Source organism: Poecilia latipinna, unplaced genomic scaffold, assembly GCF_001443285.1.
Source record: "Poecilia latipinna isolate Pla-1442-1.1 unplaced genomic scaffold, P_latipinna-1.0 Scaffold2760, whole genome shotgun sequence".
NCBI lineage: Eukaryota > Metazoa > Chordata > Actinopteri > Cyprinodontiformes > Poeciliidae > Poecilia > Poecilia latipinna.
Window position 1 is genome coordinate 28,659 of NW_015115376.1, and position 19,519 is coordinate 48,177.

Genomic DNA, 19,519 nt, shown 5'->3' on the forward strand with positions numbered 1-19,519 from the left:
TTTCGTGCTTGGAGCTTCACTTTATACTATCAGAAAAAAGAAAGCAAATTCACGTACCAAAATACGTGCTGTTTTTACTCTATAAAGTAACCCTGTAATGAGATCCAACCGTCCAGCTGCTTCTGCCCCACCCGAGCCTGCTAACACCTGTCTTACACAATTTGCATCAACAGTAGGGGCTCTCCTGGTATAACCTGTAAGGTGAGTTACACGTCCAGAGAGCCCTATTTAACAAGCTATCACATGGGTGGTAAACTAATAATAAACTATAAGAAAGTGAAACTACCAGGAAATAATTAGCTTTAGTTTTTATTATAGAAGCACTAATAACACTTCTAATAGCTGGTAAATGGTGTACTCAAAGATTGCCTATACAATTCTGCTTCTGATCAGACATTACGTATTTCTTATTTTAAATAATTTTATATGCTTAATTTAGATAACCACGTTTGAACTTTGTATTTTTTGTGCTTAAACTTTCATCGAACATTAAATTTTTTCCACATTGTGGGGAATTTATTGTTATATTTTTCATGCTTTTTTGTTTGGTTTGTATACATATTTTTAGAAGTTAAAAAAAAATCAATCAAACATGTAAAATAAATAAATTGATCTATTATGGATGAGGGAAAAACTGGGGAAACACAATTGTGGTGAGTTAACACCGTAAAAAACAAACACAAACAAAAACTTAACAAGACACTAAGATACTATGAATCAAAGCAAAAATAGAAATATGAAGATGAACATGTTTTACATAAAATGTTAAATATTTGTATACAGAACACTAAAATTGGTAGGAATGTAAATTTTACAGCCAGACTTAGTAAATATTTTTTAGTTTTTAGTTAAAAAAAAATGTGTGTTTTTCTTACATTTATTATTATTATTATTATTATTATTATTATTATTATTATTATTATTATTATTATTATTATTATTATTTCTGAATGTGACACATTTGGGGAAGAATCATTACCACTTTGTACTAGTCAGCAAATCTGTCCACTGCATACGGGTTTATGTGTATTGTCATGTGACCCAGACTCAGCCATCTTGTGGAAAACGAAGAGAGAGAGCCACTCAACAACACGCATACAAACCCTGAGCTGTCACAGCCACCAGAGGTAAGACAGCCAAAGTTTCATACACCAGCCAGGAATATTTATACATTTGACTTAAGTCCCATATGAAAGAGACATGTTCTTACGGCCGGGAGCTGGTTGGGGGTGCTGTTTAAGCTACCATGTTGACTTGGCCTTGCAGCATCGAGATAGAGTGTGTTGGCGTTCAGGTTAGGTCGTCCTGGATCCGGTACAGCTTCACGAAGAAACACCGCTGTGGATCCAGGCTGCTCGGGAGGGCCGCGTGCAGCTATTAGCTAGTCAGTTAGCATGCTAGCTTCTACGGTTAAATATATAAATTAACTTCCAGTACAGTGGTGCTCGTGTGAAATATATTAAACACATACAAATAATATTGAAATAATTATCAACGTATAAATACCTGTGTATGACAAACGTATACTTTGCCACCCTTGGGCTAAAGAACCTTAAGCTAACGTGCTAACACAACTGGCTCTCGTGTTGGTTGGAAAAATACATTGAGGTAACAGCATGCAGCTAAAGAGTACTTTAACTTCAAGTGCGCGGCTAAGTTACAATTTATATATTATTGTACGCTCGGTTCTTATAACAAGGTGATTGACGTCAAATAAAGTTTTCTGTTGAATTGTTGAACCTATAAACTTAACTCGCTTCTCCTGACATCGCAGTGAGGGTTATTTCTGTTAACCTTTTAAAGCAACTTTCAGTGTTCAAACCGAGCCCTTTATGCCCACCCTTTATGGTTAACTGCAATCTGATGTTAAGCAGCTGGATTGGTCGCAATGGCTGATATTAAATAACTTTCGCTTAGGGATTGAAGTTTATATCATAAACAGGAGCAATAAAATACAAATGTATCTTCTAATTCTCTGACGAACTTTGAGCTCTTCTCAAAAGTGTATTGCTCCAATCACCGAGTTGTCTTTTACCGATTTCAACAGTTTTTGTTTCAACTTTCAACCGTTTCAGTCATGGCATGCAAAGTCTGTTGAAACAATTGATTTATGTAAACATTGCAAAATGAGCAAAACACATGTGTAACATCCCATATATGTTTCTAACTAATTTTGAGTTGGTCTATCAATTCTCTTTAAGTGGACAAATACACTAACTAACTTGTCCAGGATTTCACATGGCAGTAGTAAACATTTGTGCCTGCCATTTGAAGAAGCCTTTCATTGGAGTGCTTTGCTGTCAAGCTGATGTAATATATATATAACTGTCGTCAGTTCATGATTCTTTTTCAAGGAGTGAAAGCTTATTTGTTTAAGATGAGGGCACCTCTGTTATCAATTGCAGGTAGTGGACCTGCATTGCACCCAGGGAGGCTTCCTAAAATAGCAGATTGAAGTCTTAAACTGTTTATGCTCTCTTGGGATGGGCCTTATGTCTTGAACGGCTAAAATTCACTAAAATCAGTAAGCTGGTATTTAAACTGTTATCCAACTTGTCCTAATCTTAATAAAGCTTTATCTGACTTTCATGAGTTGAGGAGGACTGTTTTTGGATGCAATAACTGTTAAGTTTATTTATAATGAGAAAAATATCATTGTAAATTCCCATTCTGATAACTATCAAAATATGGTTAATGGTTATTTCGAATTATTGTAACTGTTATATAAACAAGATTAAAATCACTGTTATTTCTAAAACTTTATCTTTCACTGTTGTCTACACATGAATACGTTTGATTCCCAATCTTTGTACTTGTTAGAAATAAATTGAAGATAATCTCTTCTTTTTCTTTGCATGTTTGAAGAACGTGAAGGAAAAATGGCCGAAACCCAGACACTTAACTTTGGACCTGAATGGTAATAAAACAGACATGAATGGTTGAGCATGATGACGGTCATAATTTTTTTTGTTCTGACATGAGTAATCTTTTTGATGCTCCTGCAGCACACGTTCAGTCTTGCCCACTGCTGTCTCTTTTTTTTTTTTTGACCATTTTGCCTAATAACGTTTTCTTTCTCTGCAAGGCTCCGTGCCCTGTCTGGAGGTGGGGGCGGCGGTGGCGGTGGAAGCAGCAATGCTGTTACTTCTCCCCCACTCTCACCTGCATTGCCAAAGTATAAACTTGCAGACTATCGTTACGGGAGAGAAGAAATGTTAGCACTTTATGTAAAGGACAACAAGGTGAGTATTTTTGCAGCATCTGTATCCGTCGTTCCATCAGTGTTGATTTACATAAACAAAAGTTAAATCCATGATGAGATGCATGCTTTACTTAGTTTAGCATCTCTTAGAAACAAAAATGTATTTTCCTCTCTCCCAGATCCCTATAGACCTACATGATAAGGAGTTTCTACCCATATTGCAAGAAGAACCTTTGCCGCCTCTGGCACTCGTGTCTTTTACGGAGGAAGAACAGGTAGGAAAGCAATAAGAGGACTGGCAAACAAACACACTCACAAAATTCTGACCAGTCACGAAATAGTTTTGCAAGAAGGTGGAGGGCGAAAAGTTTGGTTTGTGAAAAGAAGAGGTGGATGACATGAGGCAAAATTACACAATACTCTCAGCATCATTTTAAGAAAGCAATTCAGGCTTGACCTACTGTAGGCCAGTTGATAATTGGGATGCTTCAATCATGTCGACTTCTAATAATAATCAATGACGTTACCTATAATAAACTTTACTTACTTTAGCTGTTTAAGTTTCTTAAAATGCTAAAAGTTGCATTTCCTTTTCCCCAAATTTCTGTGTGTGCTGAGTTTTCCCCTGGATAGCTTTTCAGAATAGATGCATGTTTTACTTATCAGCTATGTGGATCTGTGTGTGTTTTGCTTTTGGCATTGTAATTATGATGTAATTAGATTTGTACATCTGTTCATATTTAACAAATGTTACACATTTGTGTAAAAACTATTGAGTGCAAAGCTTTTACATTTTTGTGATATGTGTTGGACATTAATGTCGATTGCAAAAAGATTTTTTTTTTGTGTGAGAAAAATGTATTATTTAGGTTCATTCATAAATTAGTCATAAAGGTATGAGCAAAGGATCAATCTGAAGAATTCACTGTTTGCTCCCATCTCCCCTCCCCCTCTTTATATCTGCAGAGAAATTTTTCTATGTCTGTAAACAGCGCAGCTGTACTCCGACTGACAGGGCGAGGTGGTGGGCCCATAGCTGGGGCGCCAAGAGGCCGAAGTACATCTAGAGGTAGAGGTAGGAATTGAACCAAGAACATACGCTGTGGTGTCAAACCTCTGTGAAATAAGTGACTTCAAGAGCAGATGTAAGACACATATTTCATTTGCTGAGCTGCTGATCTTGTGGGCTTCAGAGAGAAAACAACTGTAGATGGTTAAGATTCCTTTTGGCAGCCCATCATTTTTCCCACACTTTGAAGCACGGGGTGTAGCAGTACCCAACTCTAGTTGTTGTGCTTACCCAGCATACCTAAACTTCAGCTGTTTGAACTCGTCAATCCCTTGAAGGACTAAACTTCCTTTTAAACACAGTGATTTTTTATTTTTCTTTTGCCACAGTTACAGGACTTAAAGCACTTTGTCTCTGTGGTTTTCAATTTGATAGCGAGGCAGCCTGTTGGTCTGTCTTAACATAACTTTAATAAATACACTGCTGACAATCAGTACTTAAGCACATGTGCTCTTGACCAATTACTAACAGTAAATTGACTTGTATAAACTAACAAGCAGCACGTGTTCAGTTTTGCTCTGAAACCAAATGTGATTTTGAAGATGGAGTTTGTCACAAGCAGGAGTGGACTGGCCATCTGGTGTTTTTTTGTTTGTTTGTTCAGCTATCAGGCTGCACTTTGGGACAGACATGGTCATTCTTACTTGATGGTTGTTTGTTGTTCAAAAAAAGGTGGTGGTGCAAAACTCACAAAAAAATGTTGGGGGTAGACCAACTTCATTCACTTGATAGGTGCTTGTTCCCTCTTTTTACAGAGTTAAAGAGATCCTAAGGATATATTCATGTGTTTTGGTAACATAAGCAGCTTAAAGTTGTTAGGCAAAGCATCCGGAACTTCAGCCTCACTTTACGTGTACTACGTTCATTTCCCATTCATGATAAAATACTGTCTCCTACTTTCTGCACTTTTAACTTTTAGGGCGGGGAAGAGGTGACGGAGGGTTTTACCAAAGAAGTTTTGACGACGTGGAAGGTTTTGGTCGTGGAGGGAGGGAAATCCATCGCTCTCAAAGCTGGGAAGAAAGGTATTGGAACATGATTTTCTGGTGTCAAGTGTTTGTGGCAACATCAAGCATTGTTTTGACCAATACAAATGTGCAGTGAGATTTGTTTTTGACTGGTCTGCTCCTTTTTAGTGATGACTTTTTTTCCACCAGGGGAGATAGAAGATTTGAAAAGCCAGGTCGAAAAGACCCAGGTTGGTCTAACATTTTGTAGCTCAAATAATCAATGTGTGTGTATCTTGGCATACAAACTGCTTCACCAACTCGTTTTTCTCTTTGCACATATCAGAAGCTGCTCCTGGGCATTTTCAGATCAATCACAGTAAGTGTTCTTCACAGAAATTAAAGTTGTTCACTGGAAATTTTGGGGGAAATTACACGTTGCCTATTGTTTAGTTGTTTATACTATGATTCCTGTTTCATTTCTGCCTGGTCGTTTTACAGCCCGACCGGGCACCTATGAGGACGGAGGGACGGGTCTACCCAGGAAGCACGAGTTTACGCGGTCAGAGAGTGAGAACTGGCGTACTTCTCGTGACGATCAGAACGGTGAGGATGATGAGGGGGGCTGGCGCCTGGCAGGTTCTCGTCGGGACAATGACCGGTGGTGTCCCCCGAGCCCAGGTGGGCCCTGCAGGAGCCACATCACCTATACATTTATCTTAGATGAATCATCTTTGATAAATGCATTGGTGTATTATGATTTTATGGCCCTGGGCTTATCATTGGGTGAAAAGTACACTTTTGTCAAAGATTATAAACTTGCATGAAAACTGAGTTTTTGAATATCTTTTTGAAAGTGTAACTTTCAAAAGTGGAATAATATTCCACTACTAACATAAAATAAAAGTAACCAGCAGAGTTACTTTTTACTGTGAATGAGAACTGATAAGGATTTAGCTATACAGATTCAATAGACATTCTCACTCCGGTTCTCTGATGATTCTCTAAGTGTCTATCTTTAAGTTAGGAAAATAAACTCTTAAATTAAAATATGTGCCATTTTGTATTTGATTTAAAAAAGCCTGCCTCAAAAAATAAAAAAATAAGAATGAGCATTTTAACATGAAATGCAACTACTTGCACAATGTGGTTTTTGTGCAGACAAATTTACACATTAGCCTCGTCACGAAGGATTTTTTTTAAGACTTAACTGTGAAAAACACTCTGAGATGTTATTTATTATTGTACTTTGCTGAAGAGATAGCTAAAAGTGAGCGAGAGCTTACCTCTGTTCCAGTTCTTGCCATGGAAAAATATCTGTAGTTATCACCAAGATTTGGTTGCCCTTACATTATCACAAAATGCTCACAGCATATGGACGAAACCCTCCAGTTTTATTAACTTTATTTTAGTTTAAACATATGATTGGTAGTTGTTTTTTTGTTTTATTTTGATTGCATTACATTTTTCCTAGATGGGCCTCGGTCTGCAGGGTGGCGGGAATATCCAGACCAACGTCGGCGCTTCCCATTTGACGCCAGAGAAGAGGAGCGCGGCTACAGGAGACCAAGGTCAGGCAGTGGCAGCCTGGAGGACGAGCGAGACAGCTTACCAGAGTGGTGTCTGGAGGACGCAGATGAAGAAGCTGGAACGTTTGATTCCTCAGGAGCTTTTCTTTCTCTAAAGGTAAGATATGAAAAACAGTTAAATATTTACTTCCTGTCACTTCACATTTGAAAATAAATTGTCGGCATTGAGGTTTCTGGGATAATGCTGGTGTCAACTTTTGTTTAAATATTCTGTCTTTTGCTATCAGAAAGCGTCAAAGGAACCAATCCCAGAAGAAGCAGAGCTCGACTTCAGACCTTTGGAAGAGTGTGACGAAGGTCTGGAGGAGGAAGATATTTTACCCAGGGAGACCAAAGAGACAGAGAAAGAAGCCAAAAGAGAACCTGATCGAAAAGGTCAGTAAAATAATCATCACTTTAGATTTAGTTTTGCTTTTACATAAACCGGTGCATCTAAATAGAAATAAGCAAGAAATTCATTTATTTCGAAATGAAGCCTGTCTTTAAAACAAAATTTATCTTCTGATGCTACAATTTGTTCTTATAAAAAACATCTGTCATCTTTAAGGAGGGTCTGAATTGTTTTGATTTGAAAAACTTAAACCAGAAGTTTAAAGGGTGAGAGAACAAAAAGCTGCTCTTTTGAGCTGACTCAAGTCGACCCTCCCGGTGTTGTTAAAAAGCTTACAGAGCGTCTCTGTTGATGGAAGAAAAAATAAGCCAACTTCTCCACCTTGCCTCTTGTCTGCTCCGATATCTTTTATCTGAGCGAAACGAGAGCCTTTTTTCTGCCGCCGTTTGTCTTTTTGGGCCAAAACAAAAGTTTAAAATAACTGAAATGGAAAACGGATTCATTCATTTTTGTGAATTTGTGCTTCTTTTAATCGTTTCAGACTTAGCCAGAATGTCAGAAGACGGCCCGTCTCTTGGTCCAGCCGTGGCTTCAGCAGTCTCAGAGTCGCAGCCCCCTCCTCAGAATTTGTCTCCAAACCATCCCAGCAGAACCGACGAGACCGAACGACCAGCTGAGCGCCACCCGCCCCTGGAGCTCCCACCGGAGCCCTGCAAAGCACCGCTTCGTATTCCCATGTCTAGTAGCATCCTGGAGTCGCATGCCATGGCCCACATTTCCACCACCCTGCCCGGTGGGACTTTATTTCCTATCGAAAATAAGCTGTTTCCTGCACACCCCCTGCAACTGACACTTTCTGCTTATGTCTGTTTCATGCAGAGGTTTCTGCTCCGTCATCCACTGTACATCTACCACAGCAAAAACCCATTGAAATCCCTGTGGCAATAAACAATGCTTTACCCTACCCAAATATAATAGCACCTATGAGCAGACTCACCACGGTGACGCATGACACTGATGAAGATGAGGGTCTGAAACACTTTGAGCAAGTAAGTTTCCACAAATTCTGCTGGAAGTTGTCATCAAATACTGTTCTGAATAATGTCACACTACAGCTGTGTATATTTTTGGCTGAGTTAAAAATGATATTCTTTTCTAGGAGGCAGAAAAGATGGTAGCATACCTCCAGGACAGCGGGGTGGATGATGACAGACTTGCAGCAAAGACTTCAGAGAAGCCTAAGCCTGCGGGCCTGCCACTTACCCACGAAGCCGCTCTCAAGTGGTTTTACAAAGATCCACAGGGGGAGATACAGGGTGAGAAGGCAGGGAGATCAATGTGCTGTACATTCTTTCTCGCAACATGTCTCATTTGGACCCCCGCCTCACTTTTACATCCTCAGGTCCGTTCAGCAATCACGAGATGTCTGACTGGTTTCAGGCTGGTTACTTCACCATGTCTCTGTTGGTCAAAAGAGGCTGCGATGAAGTGTTCCAACCTTTGGGAGAGATAATGAAGATTTGGGGGAGGGTGCCCTTTACTCCAGGCCCCGCACCGCCACCACTACAAGTAGGAACCCCTTCAAAATCCAAGTGACTCTCTAATGTTTTACAACGTTTGGGAAGTGATAACTTGAAGCCTGAGTTACAGCACGCAGAAATAAAGGATCAAATCAGCTGTTTTTCTCGAAAAGTCAAGCTGAGAGGAAATTTTCATTACCAACTTGGGAGCTAAATATAGATTATTCGCTTGATTTCTCGTCAGGCATTATTAGCTGCTTTGTTCAAAAATATTTGACCTTTTCATTCTGCCAGCTATTCTTAGCCACGATTGAATTGACTTGAAATGTTTTCTATCGTTTCTTCCTAATGCTGATAAATACGAATGCTCTCTGCAGCTCCTCTGGATTTTATAAATGTTTACAAATGAAGGCTTGATAATATCTTGTAAACTAATATTTTATGCATCGCTGTCAGAGGCTGTTATGCTTCTTAGAACTCCGGAACGAACAATGGGTAGTTTCAACATAGAGCTTTTTGGGGAACAAGAGTTTCCAGGAACTTAATTATGCAGCTCTGTGGTGAGTCTAATGTTAAACCAGTTTGATTTGCTTGAAGGCTTTTCAGGTTTCGTTTTCTTTACTAGTACCAGACAGTGACCTGTAGATGGCATTAGAGTACACTCAATTTCCCAATATATTTTTTATGAAGCAAAATTGTTTTGAATTGACTGTTGTCCCATGATGTTTTTAAAGGTGTTTGGTTAACATTTTTTCTTAGCTTGAGAGTTTGAAATGTTTCCTGAAAATGTAATATTGATGGTAGAAATTAAAACAATGTAGTTTAATCTTCACATAAGGCCTTTGCTCTGATCTCAATCCGAGCATGCAACATTTTAGGCTTTCTAAGGAACATGTTACGATTGCAAATAAGTCATTTATTTGATTTATTTATTTATTTGACACTGCTGTGATCCATTCTTATTTTATCCTTCTCTGTGTTGCAGGCTGATGGTGACCAGGAGAGGTTAAAGAGACAGCAGGAGCTCACTGCTCTCAACCTTTACCAGCTGCAGCAGCTGCAATATCAATACCTCCTCAGGTATGTTAGACTCTCTCTGCAAGCAAGCAAATTTTTTGTGTTGCCTTTCTCCACACAAGCATCTGTATTTTATTTTAAACCATACAAACTATAGACCAGTGTGTGAAACAGAGAGGGTTCCCAGTTATTGAGTGGTTTAAGTGAATAGCGTAACAATGAGCATAGTACCTGTTAGGCCTTGTCTTGCTTTAATTATAGGCACATGCTTGTCATGTCCCTCCTGCTTCCAAGCTCTCAACTACACAAGCCAAATGAAGCTTGTCTCTGGATTAGAACTTGCTCAACATAATGTAGTTGAATCCTTTACCATCACATGTTAAGTTATTCAGTTCCTGACTTTGTTTCCTCTTTCTCTTTGTCTCTTGTTTTGCTCCTGAACAGGCAACAGTATGCCCAGGCGTTGGCCCAGCAGAAAACTTTAGTGCTCAACTCGGCTCCTCTCCAACAGCAGCAGCAGCACCAACAGCAGATCAACATGCTTCTGCAGCAATACCAGGCTCTAAAGATAAGGTTGGGAGCAATTAGTTAAAAAAAAATAAAATAAAATTTTGGCAACACTTTGAAGGGGTGTAAAAAGTTGCATTAAAAGTGTCAACTTTGCATTATAAGTGTCATTTACCAAATTACACTTCATGACAGCAGAAGATTCCATCATGTTTATGTCAGTCTTATGCAGACCCCTTCAAATAAAGTGCTACCAACATTTTCAATTCCCTTGCTCTAAGTCCATATTTAACTTATGTTCGTCTGTTTGATATCTGGAAAACATAACATTGCGATGGTGTTAAATATCATATAATCTATAGTATAGATTATGTTTAGCCTACATTTTTCTCCTCACTTTCTTTCTTTTTAATCATCACAACACCTTCACCGTTCTCCTGCGCTTTCTGATCTCACTCAATAAGACTTATATCAAGTGTCTGTGTAAAGAATCGTTAATATATGTGGTCAAATGCGAAATTTTATTTAACACACGAACCCTGAAATACTGTAGCCTACTAAGTCTTGCAACCAAACAGCCGTCTGTAATTGCAATATTTCACACGTTGACATTAAGATAACAGACGGGATTTACATGTCTGGCACAATTTTCAATAGTGGTGTATTAATTTCCTCTTTTGTTGTCTGTGTTTCTGTAGTGCTTCTGACAGTCTTCTACCTCCTGTTACCCGATCCCTGCCAGTCCCTGACTCGGGTTCGGTGTGGGAAATGCAGAATCCCTCTTCTCAGGCCTCCTGCACACCAAACCTTCAACAGGCTGCTACAAGCAGTGAGTTTCTGCTTTTGGCGTTTGGCTGCATTTGCTGTTGCAGAAACAAATCAGTTACACAGATAATTTTTTTATTACTTGCACACAGCATGGGAAGGCAGCAGTGTATGGGATTTGCCTATAGACTCAGTGGCACAAGCTCCAACTATTGAGCAGATGCAGCAGTTTGAGAAGGCAAGGTCTGCAAAGGTAAGCATCACCTCATCAGACTTTAGTTGTTCTTTCTGGCATTTAAAGATTCCCCATTGTTAAATTTAGGCCAACGTGGTTTTTCCCCAGATGTACTATTTTGGAATATGAAATAACACAAATGTACATTTCACAACTTCTTTACTCAATATGTTCCAGATATCGTTTTCCTACACAAAGGCGTAGATAATTCTGCTGACTCTAAATAAGAGCTGCTAGCCGATGTTTGTCAATGGCCCTGATTTGTCAAAACGTGCTGCATTATTATCGTTTGTAATCTGAGTGTGCGTTGCATCAAGAGGTCTCAGATCGTGGATACAGGTTTATGTTGAAGTGGACCTTTGGAGGTACAGACAGAATGGAGTCGTTTCAGAGTATTCGTTCACTCTTGAGCAAAATGACGTTAAGCAGCGGAATATTTCTTACATTATTACAGAGCTAGCTTAAATGTGCCTTAAGGAAAGCAAAGTTCTGCTATTACAGAATCTCAAATTTAACGGGAGACTTGGACAAAAAGTTGTCTGCCTGCCTACTTATCAGAGATGACGGGATATTTAAAAGCAAAACTACTTTTACCCTGTACAGCAGTGACTCGGCTCAAGGTTTCTCACAAAAATCGCTGCTGTGTTTAAAATGATATACAATAGAAATCTGGACAGGAGCAAGGTTTCAGCTTATGTGTGTGCATGCTCACAAGAACAAGTGATTATTTGATCAAGCTGATTTTTTTTTTATTTTGCTAATAATAGGTGAATATTAAGTGTATTTCTCTTACAGCTAGTCATTGTGAAGTAGTTATTTAGAAAGGGACAATGTATAAACATAAATGTCACCACAAGCCAAAATCTGGAAGCACTTTTTAAAGAGGGAAGCTCGTTGCTCCAAAACCATAACAATGCAGCTGCTCTCCATGCCGGGGTTTTCCGTGCCTTTTCGGTTCCTTTCATTGTACCATTGGTGTCCAATGAATTCACATATGGACCAATGGTGATCTAAGGGTCTGCCTTGGATCACCTGCACCAAGTCTGTGGTTTATCAGTCCTTTCAGGATATTGCATTGTTTAGGGTTCTTTTTATTTCTGCAGCCTAAAATGACTGATTTCGCAGCACCTGTTTTTCAAAAGGTTGCATCAAATTTCTTTTGAAGCTTTATTTTTGCCATAAATCTGGTCTTGCAAAAAAGTTGAATTGCTGCACATAACCTTCCCAAAGAAGACAAGATTTGAAAGTGCAAAACATTAACTATGTTAAGTGCAAAAGAAGACTTCAATATCGGTCATTCAAGTGATCATAGACTGTATACACAATATAAACAAACCCTACAGAACATCTTTAGAATGTTAGGCAAAAAAAGGCAAATATTACCATTTGGTATCACACATTTAACTTCCTGTCATGAAACAAGAAAGTTAAATTAAAAGGGGGCTAAGAGGACTGGTAAAACAATTAGTGGAATTGCAGAAAACGTTGATCAGATTTGGAGAAAAGTTGTGATGACATGGGAAAATTGAAAGTCTACACAAAATATGTGAATGTTTAGTCAATTTACTTTAATAGTTGCGATTGCACCTTCCTAGAGGGATTGGTGTATGGCCAACAGAGAAGGTGTTGATCATCACCTTCGATATAATCTACTCAAATGTTTTAATGATCTTTGATCGAACCTATGTTTAACTTATGTTCAAATACATAGTTGGAGCTGGAGAGACGGGAGGCAGAGTTAAGAGCAAAACGGGAGGAAGAAGAAAGGAAACGTTTGGAAGAGGCTCTCAGGGCTCGACAGGAGGAGGAAAGGAAGCGGTTGGAAGAAGAGGAACTGGTTCGGCAAAAACAGGTGGCGCAATTTAACCGTCTATTAAAATTGAGAAAAGTCTAGGAGTAACTTTTTTTAATGGCTCTGACTTAATATTGGATCTTTAGGAAGAGGCGCTGAGGCTACAAAGAGAACAAGAGGAGGCACAACGCAGGCAAAAAGAAGAGGAGGAGAGGAAGGCGCAGGAGGAAGCTATCCGAAGATTGGAGGAAAGACGGCGGGAAGAAGAGGAGAAAAAGAAACGGGAAGAGTTCCTTCGGAAACAGGTAAATAAATAAATTCTCAAAGCAGTGATTTCCATAAAAATGCTTCAATAAACGCAATTCTCTCTTCTTCATCAGGAAGAGGAGCGCAGAAAGCAAGAAGAACTGGAGGCGTTGAGAAGGCGCGAGGAGGAGAAGAAGCGAGCGGAGGAGGAGGCCGCCGCCACTGCTGCAGCTCTTGCACAGCAACAGGAGGAGCAAAAAAGAAGAGAGCAGGAGGCCCAAAGACAGCAGGAGCTGCAGAGACAGAGGCAGCAGCAACAAGAGGCCCTCAGAAGACTGCAGCAGCAGCAGCAACAGCAGCAGCAGCTCGCACAGATGAAGGTAAGGACTCATTGCCAACATTAGGTGTTAAAAACTGGACAAAATGGTCCCAAATGTTGAGAAAACTTTTTGTCCTGGTTTGCAGCTTCCATCATCTTCTAAGTGGGGACAGCAGTCAGCCAACCACAACCACACACAAAATGCCTTGTCACTGGCCGAGATCCAGAAACTAGAGGAGGAGCGAGAACGACAGGCATGCGAGGAGGTAAGACCCACGAAGATGTTGCACTCTACCTCCTTTTTTTTTTTTTTTTTTAATTCTCTACATTTTTAGCCTGAAATGAATATGTTACCTTTAGCTAACACTCTCAAAACAAACCGTTGTGTTTTTTGCTTCGTTTCTCCCAGTCAGAGAGATTACTGATAAACAGCTCAGTGTAATACAGGTAAAGAAAGGTGGAAGCGCATTGGATCAAAATATGAGTAATATATTCATGAGGAATGCAACACTATTGAGATTTGGGCTGATATTTGCATTGCTGTTACGTATAGTAATACAATCTTTTGAGACCATGAAAAAGGACCACCCAGCTGATATTGCTTATCTGCTTTAGTCAAACTCCCCACTTGTCTTCGCTGCGTCACTATTGTTGACTTATGACCAAACAAATATCTTCTTCCCTCCTCAAATGGCAACAAAATGGAAATGAAACATTGGGTATTAATTTCAGTCATGGGACTGAAAATATGAGGCCTATTATGATGCGTCTCTCCGGCTACTGAGGGAAAAGATTATTTATAGTTCCATTTCAAGAAGACTTTGATAAAGTAATCCGTGGCACACTTGTGGTGTTTTACATATGAAACTACATAGATGTAGTTTCCTAATGACTTCACCACCCAAGCTCTTTTTCCTCTGAAACTTTTTATTCTGCTTTATGTGTCGCCAAGTATCTCACCGGCACAGAGAACCAGAATGCATTGTACTTAAATAATTAGCTAACATTATTGTGGACCAGGTAGCTCCACATGTCATATGTGTTGCTCACATAAATATCACGGCAACAATTAATTTAGGATTTGTTTTTTGGGGAGCCATATTCAAAATTCAAAGTTTTCACTGTTGTCGGGCACAAAGTTCAAAGCACAGATTTAGAAAAGTCAGGAATTACCTAAAAATCTCTCTGTGCGATGCATTACTTTTGAAATTATGATATTGAAGTGTGATTAAACGTTTATTGATCTGTAAAAAGCCCGACCTGCTGATTCTGATTTTTTTTTTTTTTTTTTTTTTTTGTCTGAAATGTTGCGAAAATTTAGCAAGACAGTCATTGATTGAGTTGGTAACAGTGGGGCGACTATCATTAGCAGGAAACGTGCCGACATGAGAGGCTGTGCTGCACAAAAAGCTGATCACCAGGTTTACTTGAATCAGAAACTCGCTGTGATCATCTCAGTCTGTGGTAGCAGAGCAACATCTCAATTTCTCGAGTAATAAATTAATTTCATGTGTGACCTATCCTTGCTAAAAACACTTTTGTTGTCTTCTCACCCTTACAGCAGCGACGTCAGCAGCAAGAGCTCCTAAAGCAGCAGCAACAGCAGGCGCTACAACAAGCCCAGCAGTCGCATGCCAAGCTCTCTGGTTGGGGCAATGTAGCCAAGCAACCCGTTATCACCAAGTCGTTGCTGGAGATTCAGAGGGAGGAGGCCCAGCAGATGAAGCAGCGGAAGGAGCAGCCACACCAACAGCATCCCACCGTCACCCAGCAGACCCGAACTCAAAACAGAACCGTATGTAACACAGTGGATTACACCAAACTTCAGTTAGTGATGTCGTCAGTGCCTCTTTCTGTGCTGAGGAGGTCAAGTATTAAATTGATCTCTCCATGTATGTTTCAACACACTGACATTGCAGTCAAAGGTCTGTGATCATCAATCAATTTTGTTTAGATAATAATGGGGCTGTCATAATCACAAAAAATGTTATTTGTTATTATTTTGACCTAAGAGCCTCTTTCCAACAGAGGCTCTTAAGTCTCGCTTGTTGTTCGTCGCAAAACGAGCGATGAACAACAGCGAAAGAGAAGTTTTCTACAACCGCAGACGGCACCAAAAGTATTACATTTTTCAACTTTCTCATGTTGCATCATTAGTCCGTGTATGCACATCTACATGTAGAAGCTCAAAATTTCACATGCACGATTTGCACCGGTCGCTCGGCTGGATGAGGATAAGCGGCTGTTGCCTCAACGTACGAGTTCCACAAGAAATGAATGGAGAGGAAGAAAATGACTTCATTTAAACCTACTTGAATATAAAAGCCTTCAACAATGAGAATCTTCAGACATGCTTTGTCTGCAGACAAGGCATGAAACGTTTTTAGAAAATATGCATACAGTGACTGGAGGTTTTTGGTATAGGATGAGTCGTTGTGCAGGGTGGCATCAAAAAGGGGCAAAGCACCTAGAAACTAGAACATTAAATGTACCTTATCTGTCAGTTGTACCCTGAACAAGTTTGCTACTACTTGTATGCATGTGTAGTGAAGTTAGTTTTCTGCTGTTGAGTACTAGGAATCTACATCACCTGCTTTCTGCAGCCAAAAAAAATCCATATAGTTTCTTGCATTTTAATTGGTTGGAATGCGACAAGAGGAGCTTGCACAACTGCGAGCACACTTGTATTTCAAGTTTACAAAGTTACTCATAGTGATTAATCACAGTCCCAAAGTGTGATTAATCTGACAAAAGTTTTTAATCGATTGATAGCGGTAGTTATTATTTCATGCTATTTGTCATGACTTCACTTGTTCAAGCTTTGAAGTAGCAGTTAATGGAAATTGGATTTCCCTGTAATTTCCTCCAGCAGATTAAAATCATCGGTGTTTGTTGCTTCACACTTGGTGTCTCCATGTTTGTAGCAGTTTGTGGTGTTTGTCAGACGGAAAGAGCATGAAGGTTGTTTAAATATGAACATGGAGGTCATTATTTTTGCCAAATGATGCACAGAAATCCAAAGATAACTCACAACCTCACACCTCTGCATTCAAACATTGTTATAGTTAGAATTGTGTTCGAGAGCCACTTCACGCATAGGTTTGTCTTCTGCAGCCAGTTGTTGAATGCAGGCAGATTATATCATCCGTTTCTCAAGATTAGAACTCTGAAGCTGTGCGCCTCAGATAAAGGTGTAAAAATAAAAAAGGTATGCTCCACAGTTGAATGTTTTTTTTTTTTTTCTCTCAGCATATTGTGCACTAGGGTCAACCCAAGGGTTGAGTTTAAATGTAAGTTAGTCAGGTTTTAAGCTGAAAATTCTCAGGATTTTTAGTGCAGCAAAATAGATTATTTGGCACTTACAGTCTAGGATCCAACTTATTCAGACCTTTCTTTAAAATGTAAAGAAAAATTATGAAAATATTTCAAAGGTTTATTGCTGGTGACTTTGCACGTTTCTAAAAAGAGTGGCTCTGGCAACCATCAACTCCTGCTTCTAGCCTCAGACAACTTTGTGAAAATATGACATGAAACGTGAGACTCGTGTTGAAAAATCATTGTTGACCTTAAGCACCTTGTGTCTCCTCACAGACATCGCTGAGTAACTCGGTTTGGGGGTCTGTTAATACCAGCACCAACTGGGGCTCCGACTCCAGCAGCATCTGGGGCGACACCCACAACTCAAACATGGGCTTCTGGGATGAGGCCATAAAGGAGGCCGTCCAGCAGCCTCCCCCGACCAAAAAAGGCAACACCCAGAAGAACAACAAAGGCAACGCCAACCTCAGGTACTTGTTTAGGATGCCAAATTAAAACATTGTCTTAGTCAGAGCTCGTGGTGGGAAAGCATGACTGATTATTTGAAAGATATGAGTAATACACACTTCTAACAGTGACGGTTAATATGACAGTAACCCGATGTTCTTTTGTCCTCTCCATTAAGTAACTCTTTGAGTGGGCGAGCCAGTAAGAAGGTTGACGAGGAGGAGAAGCTGCTGAAGTTGTTCCAGGGTGTCAGCAAGAGCCAGCAGGACACATTCATGCAGTGGTGTGAGCAAACCCTGCACTCGCTCAACACAGCCAACAATCTGGATGGTAAACCCCAATTTCTTTCTTTCAGGAAATGGCTCCAGCCACACCTGATGATGCACCTTCTCCTGGTGGCCTGAGTGACGTATAATTGTGCAATTTGTCTTCCAGTTCCAACGTTTGCATGCTTCCTGAAGGAATTGGATTCTCCTTATGAGGTGCATGACTACGTCAGGGCCTATTTGGGGGACACTCCTGAGTCCAAGGACTTTGCCAAGCAGTTCCTAGAACGTCGTGCCAAACAGAACGCTAATCAACAGAAACAGTTGCTGCCGAAGCAACAGCAAGCCAAGCCGCAGCAGCAGGTAGAAAGGCCTAAACATTTCTTTTCTTAATGATCCAATAACCCAAAAGTTTCATTTTGTCTTTTGGCTTCGAGTACCAGATGAATTATCTTATAATCAGGTCAAAATCTGACGTAATCAGACGCCTTTGTCTGAGAATAGTTACTCATTCAGGGTGACACATTTCAAAGGACTAAAGCGGCCGTGTTCAGCTAAAATAAGCGTTGCATGCAAATTTTTATTTATTTATTTATTTTTTTTGCAGTGTATCATTATGAAAAAGCTAAATAAGTAATTCAGATTAATAGATTATTGTTTTTCAGTCCTGAACAATTTTGTTGTTGTTTTTTTTATTGTTTTAAAATCTGACTCCTACTAGATGTTTTTTATTTTTTTACTTTTTTAAATTATTTTGGAAAAAGCAACAAACTAGTTAGCAAGAGGGAGACTTAATAGGAGACATTTAAAGAACTGTCATACATCTTGATCCGTTTTTCTCGCTTTACTATGAACTTTACACATTTTTTTTCCAGTCTGGTTGAGTTGCAGCAGAACTGGAAAATGTTCTTTATCTTAAGGAGTCTCAACCTGAACATTTTTCAGACCCATATAGCTGATATTTTGTACATAGTGTTTCTCACCTGTGGGAACGTCCAAATGACAGGAAACTGAAATACCAACTAAACCCAATATTTTAATATAAGCTTTGTTATGGAAAAAATTAATTTATCCAAACAAGATGGAAGATTTGAGCTCCAATACAGTCGTCCAGGTCAAAGTCCAAAGCTAATCAGAAAGAGTTGGCACATTTATTTAACATTAAGTGTTGACAAGTGATTGTTTAGTGAGAGGTGGACATCTGACTGAATTAAGCAAAAGTTAAGGAGGTTGAATTTGTAATTTTAAGGCACCTGCAGGGTAATGATTGGGATCTCGTTAGTCTGATTTTCTGTTTCTGCTCAAGGACTCTGTGTGGGGTGGAATGGGATCTTCAGCCATCTACCAATCCAACCATACAATTGGCCAGCAGCAACGATTTGAGACGGTCACCTCAGGGAAGAAGAAAAAGAAGCAGAAAATGGTCCGAGCAGACCCAAGCCTTTTAGGTGAGTTCAAACGTCCAGATATTAAGTTAATAAAGCATCTCGGTTTTATTGCCATTGTGTGCTAAGTCTTCTGTTCTTTTTTTTTTCTTCCTTTTTTTTCCGAATGTTAGGTTTTTCTGTGAATGCGTCATCTGAGAGGTTGAATATGGGGGAAATCGAAACCTTGGAGGACTGAAAAGGGACTGCAGCCGAGCAAATCCCAGTGACTGTATCCAGTTTGAACAGCAGCTGTTTTACCTAAACCCCCAGCCCTCCTGATTTTCAAAGAAAATGTTTTTTTTTGTTGTTGTTTCCCATCAATCATTTTCTCCATTACAGTTTTTTTTTTTTTTTTTGTTTATTTGTTTTCCGCTGTCTTGCAAACTGACCTATAGCTGGAGCAAACTGGTGAATGAACCGACTGCCAGGCCCAATCGGCACTCTTCAGAGTTGTTGATCTCTTTTGGCTTCAGTTTGATTTGGAAACGCTTCCCACAACAACTCAGAGATGACAAATTTGGC

The 19,519-nt window shown here is 39.6% G+C and overlaps 1 protein-coding gene across 6 annotated transcripts; it reads left to right on the forward strand.

Annotated features, from left to right (window-relative positions):
• The first annotated feature begins 183 nt into the window (after nucleotides 1-183).
• On the forward strand, nucleotides 184-19,256 carry gigyf2 (GRB10 interacting GYF protein 2). 6 transcript variants are annotated; one of them, XM_015021322.1, is made up of 30 exons: nucleotides 185-201; nucleotides 1,046-1,127; nucleotides 2,866-2,917; nucleotides 3,086-3,242; nucleotides 3,382-3,477; nucleotides 4,169-4,277; nucleotides 5,191-5,296; nucleotides 5,408-5,469; nucleotides 5,565-5,597; nucleotides 5,720-5,824; nucleotides 6,693-6,904; nucleotides 7,035-7,182; nucleotides 7,680-7,931; nucleotides 8,018-8,187; nucleotides 8,298-8,454; nucleotides 8,541-8,707; nucleotides 9,644-9,738; nucleotides 10,120-10,248; nucleotides 10,881-11,011; nucleotides 11,100-11,200; nucleotides 12,894-13,034; nucleotides 13,121-13,279; nucleotides 13,355-13,600; nucleotides 13,686-13,805; nucleotides 15,101-15,334; nucleotides 17,131-17,327; nucleotides 17,483-17,634; nucleotides 17,740-17,933; nucleotides 18,874-19,018; nucleotides 19,129-19,256. In XM_015021322.1, exons 3-30 carry the CDS (start codon nucleotides 2,880-2,882, stop codon nucleotides 19,191-19,193), a joined length of 3,921 nt encoding a protein of 1,306 aa, XP_014876808.1. In that variant the 5' UTR covers nucleotides 185-201; nucleotides 1,046-1,127; nucleotides 2,866-2,879; the 3' UTR covers nucleotides 19,194-19,256. The 6 variants fall into 6 exon arrangements, with proteins under 6 accessions (XP_014876812.1, XP_014876808.1, XP_014876809.1 ...); XM_015021323.1 differs by having other exon boundaries at nucleotides 18,877-19,018; XM_015021324.1 differs by having other exon boundaries at nucleotides 6,711-6,904.
• The last annotated feature ends 263 nt before the right edge of the window (nucleotides 19,257-19,519 follow it).